Here is a 9,332-nt window from a genome sequence, read left to right as displayed (position 1 = left end):
GGTGAATCTCTTGATATTAGCAATGGAGGATTTCGTTTGCATCTTGGGAATTGATGTGTTAACTACATACCGAGCTTCAGTGGATTGTTACCAGAGATTGGTAAAATTTCATCCGGTTGGTGATGATAGTTGGTTCTATTATGGTGAGGGAGCGCGACCTCAGATGCCATTGGTATCAGCTTTGAAAGCTTGTCGAGCTTTGGAATCTGGTGCGGAAGGCTACCTCATCTATGCAGTTGATGCATTCACTGGAAGTTTTGGTATAGAAGCTATTCCTGTTGTCAATGAATTTCCAGATGTATTTCCAAATGAGATTCCAGGATTTCCTCCAGTGCGCGAAGTTGAGTTCGGCATAGAGCTGATGCCAGGGACTTCACCTATTTCTCGAGCACCGTATCATCTGGCTTTGTTAGAGATGTGTGAGTTAAAGCAGCAGCTTTAGGATCTGTTGGACAAGGGTTACATTCGTCCTAGTGTTTCTCCTTGGGGATCACCTGTTCTCTTCATGAAGAAAAAGGATGGGTCTATGCGTTTGTGCATTGACTATCGCCAGCTGAATAGGGTAACAAGAAAAAAATAAGTATCCTTTTCTTCGTATAGATGATTTGTTTGATCAGTTGCAGGGTACTTTGATTTACTCAAAGATTGATTTGAGATCTGGATATCATCAAATGAGAGTCCAAGATCAGGATATAGCCAAGACAACATTTAGGACCAGGTATGGGCATTATGAGTTCCTAGTAATGCCATTTGGGTTGACTAATGCACCGGCTGTATTTATGGATCTTATGAATCGTGTATTCCGAGAATTTTTAGACAACTTTGTCATCATATTTATTGATGATATCTTGGTGTATTCACATGATGTGAATGAACACGCATATCATTTGAGGCTGATATTGCAAACTCTGACGGTTAGACAGTTGTACGCCAAATTGAGTATGTGTGAATTCTGGCAGGATAGGGTGGTATTTCTTGGCAACATTATATCAAAGGATTGATTGTCTGTAGATCCAAGCAAGATTGAGACAGTCATGAACTGGTCGTGTTCGACGACGGTAGCTGAGATCCATAGTTTTTTGGGTCTAGCAGGATATTATCGTCGTTTTATCGTGAATTACTCGCAGCTAGCTCGACCTTTGACACAACTTACTCAAAAGGGCGTGAATTTTGAGTGGTCCTTGGAATGTGAAAAGAATTTTTGTGAACTTCGTAGACGGTTGACTTTTGCGCCTATGTTGGATTTACCATCTGGGTCTGGAGGGTATGTAGTGTACACGGATGCTTCTCTTCAGGGACTTGGATGTGTCCTGACTCAGAATAGGCATGTGATTGCATACGCCTCTAGAAAGTTAAAAGTTCACGAAAATAACTACCTAGTGCATGATCTTGAGTTATCAGCTATTGTATTTGCATTGAAGATCTGGCGTCATTATCTTTTTGGAGAAAGATTTGAGATCTTCACAGACCACAAAATTCTCAAGTATTTGTTTACTCAGGCAGAATTGAACATGAGACAGAGAAGTTGGATGGATTTGCTTAACGATTATGACCGTGAAATTAAGTACCATCCAGGAGCTGCTAATCTCACTGCCGATGCTTTAAGTCGCAAGGTGAGAGTGTCTGCACTACAGAATTGTTCTGTGTCAAGTCCAATTGAATATTGTCTTTCTTCAGGGTATACCTTCAAGCATAAGAAAGGTATGCAGAGTATCCATATGTTTGAGATCTTATCTGAGCCTGCTTTGTATTATAAGATTCGAGATGCTCATATGGCTGATCCAAAGACCCAGCGTTTGGCTCGTTTAGCCAGGGATGATAGTTCGTCTGGATTCCACTATCACTCAGATGGTTTTCTTTTTTTATCTGGCCGTGTTGTTGTTCCAAAGGATGATACTCTAAGGGAGGAGATTTTATCCCAGGCTTATCATTCTAAGTTGAGTATTCATCCGGGGAGCAACAAGATGTACAAGGATTTGCGTACTAGGTTCTGGTGGAAAGGAATGAAAAGGAGTGTGTATCATATGTTTGTAGATGTTTGGTGTGTCAGCAGGTCAAGGCAGAGCACCGATGACCTGAAGGATTGTTTCACAGTTTACATATTCCTGAGTGTAAATGGGAGTTGATCACGATGGACTTTGTGACCCATTTCCGATGAGCTCGATGAATTGTGATGCTATTTGGGTTGTGGTGGACCGACTCATCATGTCAACACATTTAATTCCTTATAATCAAGACTACAGTTTTGATATGATGGCACGGTTGTAAATCCAGTAGATTGTTCGATTTGACGGAGTGCCTGTGAGCATAGTGAGCGATCGAGATCCCAGGTTTACTTCAAAGTTTTGGGGGAGTCTTCAGCACGCTATGGGTACTACTCTTAGCTTGAGTACAACATATCACCCAGAGACTAACGGACATTCAGAGCGCACGATCCGTACTCTTGAAGACATGTTGCGAGCATGTTCTATGGATTTTTTTCCAGCATGGCAAGATCAGTTGCCATTGATTGAGTTCGCGTACAACAACAGTTACTATCGCATTATTGGGATGACTCCGTTTGAGGCATTGTACGGGCAACGATGTCGTACTCCACTGTTCTGGGAAGAAGTGTGGGAGCGACAGATAGAGGGACCAGAGTTAGTCCAACAGACTGTTGATATTGTTGGGCAAATCAAGAAGAGAATTAAGGTTGCGCAGGATCGACAGTATAGATATGCGAATGTCAAGAGCAGACCTTTACAGTACGAAGTGGGAGAGAAAGTGTTCCTAAAATTCTCAGCATTTCGCAGGATTTTGTGATTCGGTCTCAAGGGTAAGCTATCTCCTAGGTACATTGGTCCATTCGAGATTCTGGAGAGTGTTGGAGATCTGGCTTACAGGTTGGCATTACCGCCGTATTTTTCAAGTATCCACGACGTGTTTCATGTTTCACTGTTTCGACGGTATGTGGCAGATGATTCTCATATCTTACAGCCGTCTGAGGTACAGTTAGACTCGGATTTGACCTACGTGGAGAGACCTTTGCGTATCATAGGTCATAAGGATAAGGTGTTACGCAACAAAACCATTCTTCTTGTTCTAGTTCAGTGGCAGCGCCGAGGCACTAAGGAGGCCACTTGGGAACTTGAGAGTCTTATGCGTACAAATTATCCAGAGTTATTTTGAATTTCTGTATTTACAGATTGTAACTTGTAAACTGAATCAATTTGAATAAACGATGTTTATTCATTATTTTACTGCATTCAGTACTTAAGATTGTTCGAGGATGAAATATCTTATGTAGGGGGAGAATATAGTAGCCCGGTTCCATTTTACAAGATTAAGTGTTTATTCATTATTTTACTGCATTCAGTACTTAAGATTGTTCGAGGATGAAATATCTTATGTAGGGGGAGAATATAGTAGCCCGGTTCCATTTTACAAGATTAAGTGGTTTTAAACATGTTAGTAAATGACATATAATTTTAAAAGTGTCAAAACATGTTTAAAGTGTCCTTATTTGGTGAAAATAAGTGGAAAATCAGATCCGGAACGTCAAAAAATGGTAGGGTAGGTCCCGGGGTTCCAAAAATGTGTTCGGAAGGACCAAAACTGTTCGGAGCATGCGGACCAGTTCGGGCCCTCCAAACCACTTCGGGCCATCTGAACCCAGTTCGGGCCTTCCAAACTTAGCAGAGCCCAGGTGTCTAAATGGCTCGGACAAGTGGCAGTTCGGACCGTCCGAACTCCGCCTATAAATAGGCCCTTCGAAATTCAGAATTTCACACCAAAATCAAGTTTTCTCCCTCGGTTCTTAGGCTTTTCTAGGGGTTTTGGGGTTTTTCCAGCCTTCCTAGGCTTTGTCCGGAGGTTGGCTAGGTGCTCCGGGGTTGCGGCCCAAGTTTTGGGGCAGTCCTTATCAGCGGGCTGACGACGGACGCAGTTGTAGCTCTGGCTCCTTATAGTAAATAGGGAGTATGCTATAGCGTAGTTAAGGCTTTTAGAATAAGATTATAATGCATGATTACTTTTCATTGTAGTGCGGATTATAGGCTTGGACATAGTGCTGGTGTAGCTTGCCTAGTTTATGAGGTACGGAAGTATTATTCGAGATATCCAGATTGAGTATGCATGTATTATGTGTTTCCATGGATTATGTGATTGCATGTTTTATATGTCTTTATATACAGCATGCCATGACTGTATGTTGCATACATGAGCATATTGAGCCTTTACCTTAGAGGTATCTTGTAGTAGGGCGCTCACCCAATGAGTTTGTGGATGGTTGGATACATAAGTCTTGTGTTAGGTCACCGTGATGGTTGGACACTTGTACTAGTATCAGGTAACCATTATTCATTGGGTATATGAGTCACCTCCTGAGGCGACGGCACAACGTGCTATATACCCTGGGCCCGGTCTTTGAGCATGTTTCTTGACCTGAGAGTTTTGGTATCCAGTTCACTTGCATACATGCACACATAACACCGTATACTCATGCTCTCATACTGAGCTTATCATGCTCACGTCCCATAGTTTTTTGTATCTGGACAACCGGCAGGTCTGCGGCTGGACGATGCGGGTGGTTCCAGGAGGGTTTAGGTGTTGGATGACCAGCAGGGCTTTGTCTAGGCTTTTGTTTCAGTTTTATTTGGGTTAATACACTGGATTTTATTCGATATGGTTGTAAACAATATTTTATTGATGTTTAAGTTTTCCGCTATTTAATTTTTAATTTATTTAATTAAGTTAAATGCATGCTTATGCTTCTGATTAGAAGGTGTTCACGGTGCGGGTCACTACACTCTCATAGACTACGGTTCGAAATAACCGTAGTCTATTTATAAAAAAACACGCTCATAGACTAAGGTTCAAAATAACCTTAGTCTATTTATATAAAAAAAACAAGCTCATAGACTACATTTTAAAAAAACCGTAGTATATTTATAAAAAAAACACGCTCATAGACTACAGTAAAAAAGAATTTTAGTCTATTTATAAAATAAACACGCTCATAGACTACGGTTCAAATAACCGTAGTCTATTTATAAAAAAACACGCTCATAGACTACGATTCAAAATAACCGTAGTCTATTTATAAAAAAAACACGCTCATAGACTACGATTTTTAAAAACCGATGTTGTAGAATACAAACAACAATGGTTTTTACAAAACTGTAGAGGTATATTTTAAAAAAACGCTAATTAACTACGGTTTCTGTAAAAACCGTAGTTAAATGTAAAAATACTCTGGTTTTATTAAAACTGTAGTCTTTCTAGTGTAGTGTATTACCAAATTTCTTGTAGTTCCTCGTGATGTTCAAATTTTATTTCCAGATCTTTTCCTTCATGATATGTGATCGAATTTTTAGATTTTGTTGGCTTGTGGTTCGATTCAAATTTCCAGATTATATATATTCATGTTTTGGTTCGAACACTTTGTGTTTGTTGTGTTGATTTGGATGGTAATTTAGAGCTACCATGGTTGATATGTAGTTCACATGGTAGCGTTAGGATGTGTGAAGTTGGAATGGGAGTTTGTTTAGAGGAAATTCGAATGGCCTAGAGATAGGGGGCTCGTTTTTGGTTGGTTCGTGGGGCTGAGATGGGCTGGTTGTGATGATTTTTAAAGGGGGTTTTGGGTGATCTTAAATGTTGTTTTTGGTACTAGGATAGTGGCTTGGAGTTGAGAGACACATAGATAAGTTTTGGATTGAGTAAAAGGATGGTGACATGAGCAGAATTTTGGAACTATTGGGGCTGTCCGGAACCCTATGATTAAGGCAGGTTTAAAAGTAGAATTATGCTAAGGTCTCGGGTCTGGAATTGTTCTAGAATTTTAAGATTATGTCGGTGAAAGCGGGAATTAATTCGGTTAAGTTTTGTTCGAGTTCTAAGCATTTGAAGAATTAGGTGCAGAATTTCAAAATTGATTGATGGTGCTGTCCGAAATAATTTTTTTATAAAATGATTGGATAGGAATAATACTTCGAGGATGAATTCTAAACTTAGCATTAAGTGTGTGGGGAATGTGTTATCAAGAAAAATCCTTTTTGAATAAGAAATGAGTGAGTTATAAGTTTTATGGGCGAACTGCTCGAATTGTCCTAAGCGCAAGAATATGGTTTAGATTCCTACCCATGGTTGCTCCCTAAATCACCATTCCGGTCATCCATGTGTGATTCATTTGAATGATCATTGGTCAAATTTTTACATGTACGTCATATTTACATATGCATGTTAAGTCACATATTCAAGAATGAAAGAATATATTTTTAGGAACAAAGTGAGATGGTTGTGACTATAGAAAGTATGGGTTTGGACGGGTTGGGAGACGTTCTGGCTTCCCTTACAAAATTTATGGGTTTGGATGGGCCGGAAGAAATCCTGGCTTCCCTTAACAAGTATGGGTTTGGATGGGCCAGGAGAAATCCTAGCATCCCTCACCAAGTATGGGCAAGACGGGTTGGGAGAAATCCTGACTTCCTTGCGGCATAGTGCACTGCAGCCATGATCATGATCGAATTCACAGAGTCACAATTCAAGGATCTAAGTTCAAATATTTATGTCTATGTTTCCGTACAGTTTACTCAGTTATATTGCTTATGTTCAACTTAGTCATGCATTTGTTTCATTCATGTTCACTCCTTTCATTTAGAAATCATTTGTTTAAATTAATGGCACAAGGTATTTTATTACAAGTTATTTTTAATCTATCTGTGCTTGTATTTATTTAGTACTCGTTATCCCCCCCCCCCCCATATTCTTGCTGAGTCTGTTAGACTCACTACACTTATTGCTTTCAGGTGAGGAGTTTTTCACTGAGATCGAGGGGCAGGAACCCCAGGGCGAGGTCACCGGTGGTGCAGGCCCTTGACCGACGTGTTTTTAGTTGTTCTGCAAACTTTGATGTTTTTATTTATGAGTTGTAGTATTTCATACACTGTCAGTCATTTGCAGGATGTGTTTTTCCTGCTTTAGAATATTTGGCATGTAAACTTTAACAGTTTATTATTCCGCAACTGTGTGGGATTAACTTTCCTTTAATGGATCTATGACTATCGTATTTGGATTTTTATCTTGTGTTTATTTTATTTTGATTTGAATTGCTGACTGTGTCAGTTGGGCTTACAATATTTTAAAGCGAGTCATGGCAAATTTTTTTTAAAATTTCGCAATTCTTTATTTATATTTTGTTATTTAGAGGGTTAGGGTCGTCTCAGTTGGTATTAGAGCACGATATTGGTTTGGGTTGTGCCTACTGTCGATTGCCGAAACTCAAGGGATCTCGCCTCAAAGTCTATAAGATTTAAATTTCATTTACTGTCATTTGTTAAGTTTAGTAGCACTAGTTTCTTAAATTATTTGAGCATGTTTGAGTTTAAATAAAATATTTTTCTTAACGCATGAAATTTGAATGTGGGAATTTGAACTTGCGTACAGATGGTGCCTCGTCGTGACCTTCACACACCTCCACCTCCATCGCCTCCTTCGCCGCCGCCACCTCCTCCGTCCCCTCCACCAGTTGATGTTGGGGCTTAGGTTCTAGCTGGCTTGGCTCGTATCTTAGAGCAGCATTCCGAGGCCCCGAGAGCTAGACCTAGTGCGATCTATGAGTAGTTCAGGAAGATGGATCCTAAGGACATTTCCAATGCTATGGATCCAATGGTAGCGGAGGGAGGGATTCGCTCGCTTGAGGCGATTTTCCGCTATATGGAGTTGGGAGATGGAAACCGAGTTTGCTATATGACGTTCCTACTCAAGGATGACGCCGCCTTGTTGTTTGAGGGTGTAGAGAAGACTGTTGATGTTACCACCCTGACTTGGGAAGCATTCAAGACTCTCTTCAATGAGAAGTACTATACGGCTGAGGTGAGGGCGCAGTTGAAGAAAGAGTTCATGAGTCTCCGGCAGGGAGATCTGACTGTATTCGAGTTTGTGCGCAAATTTGAGATAGCTTGCCACTTCGTGCCATTGATAGGGAATGATGAGGCGGAGAAGCTGCAACATTTTGTTGCTTGTCTGAGGCCTAATATTCGTAGGGATGTGATGATGGCTGAGCCCGTGGACTATGGAGCCGCTATCAGGAAGGCTTTACGGTCCGAGCAGTCCTTGAAGGACATCAGTGCTGAGGTTCATAACAAGAGGACCTTCACTCATCAGGGTCACCAGCAGCAACAGGGCAAGAGGCCATTTACTGGGCCACAGAGATAGCAAGGACCCTTAAGACCTCAGGGGCATCTGGCCCATAGGCCCCAATGGCATCATTCTCAGAGACCTCAGGGGCACCAGGCCCAGAGACCCGCTCCTCTCAAGACTGGGGAGAAGCCCTTATGCCCGGATTTCAAGCGTGACCATCATGGGAAGTGTTTGGCAGGCGCAGGAGTCTGTTTTTGGTGCAAGAAGCCAGGGCACATAGCTTCGGATTGTCCACAACACAGGACGCCGACTCAGGGGAAAGTCTTTGTGATGCAGGCCAAGGAGGCTGATCCTGATAACACGCTCATCATAGGTAATATTTAGAGCTTTTGTTTAAGGGTGATTTAATTGATTCGTAGATGAAATTTTTTATTATGAGCTTTTCTTATTGGGAATGTGAACTTATTAGGTAGAATGTTTTGTGTTAGTTGTTGTGTGTTAGCATGATTAATTCTGAATTTGGGAATATGATGAATTAGAATGAACCTAAGTAGAACTAGTCTTGTTTGTTTTCAATCTATCTGTGGTTGTAATCACTTCAATGCAGGTATAATTTTAGCAGCCGGTATGGCCACTAGAGCCTTGTTATACTCGGGGGCTACACATTCTTTTATTTTGGAGGCTTTTGACCTCAAGCGGGGTATTGAGTACGAAGAGTTGTTTGGTGGATTCACAGTGACCATCCCATCAGGGGAAGAACTGTCCACGAGGAATATAGTGAAGAATCTTGAGCTCTTGTTGCAAGGGCAATGAGTGAGTGCAGATCTGATAGTGTTGCCCATGCTTGAGTTCAACATAATACTTGGGATGGACCGGATATCAAAGAATTTTGTGGTGATTGACTTCCAGCAACGATCAGTGATGGTCAGACCAAAGGGAGAAGAACCATTTTGGTTTGAGACTACTAGGGGTTCGAAGAGGACTCAGATTATATCCTTTTTGCAAGCTAAGCAGTTGGTGCATGATGGATGTGAGGCATTCTTAGCCCGCATATCTTTGATAGAGTTTTCAGCACGTCCAGATATTTCAGATGTGGACGTTTTCAGAGATTTTGAGGATGTGTTTCTAGGCGATGTTGCAGGTATTCCGCCTGATAGAAAAGTCGAGTTCTCTATTGACTTGTTACCGAATACTCTGTCAATCTCTAAGGC

At 41.1% G+C, this 9,332-nt stretch overlaps 1 protein-coding gene across 1 annotated transcript; it reads left to right on the top strand.

Annotated features, from left to right (window-relative positions):
* Positions 1-7,611: 7,611 nt before the first annotated feature.
* Positions 7,612-8,934, top strand: LOC140859832 (uncharacterized). The gene is made up of 3 exons (XM_073262411.1): positions 7,612-8,115; positions 8,257-8,494; positions 8,729-8,934. Exons 1-3 carry the CDS (start codon positions 7,612-7,614, stop codon positions 8,932-8,934), a joined length of 948 nt encoding a protein of 315 aa, XP_073118512.1.
* Positions 8,935-9,332: the final 398 nt, after the last annotated feature.

The sequence above is a fragment of the Henckelia pumila genome, chromosome 1 (assembly GCF_033568475.1).
Source record: "Henckelia pumila isolate YLH828 chromosome 1, ASM3356847v2, whole genome shotgun sequence".
In the NCBI taxonomy this organism is placed as follows: Eukaryota; Viridiplantae; Streptophyta; class Magnoliopsida; order Lamiales; family Gesneriaceae; genus Henckelia; species Henckelia pumila.
Note: the sequence above shows the minus strand (reverse complement) of the source record. Positions and strands in the feature narration are given on the sequence as shown.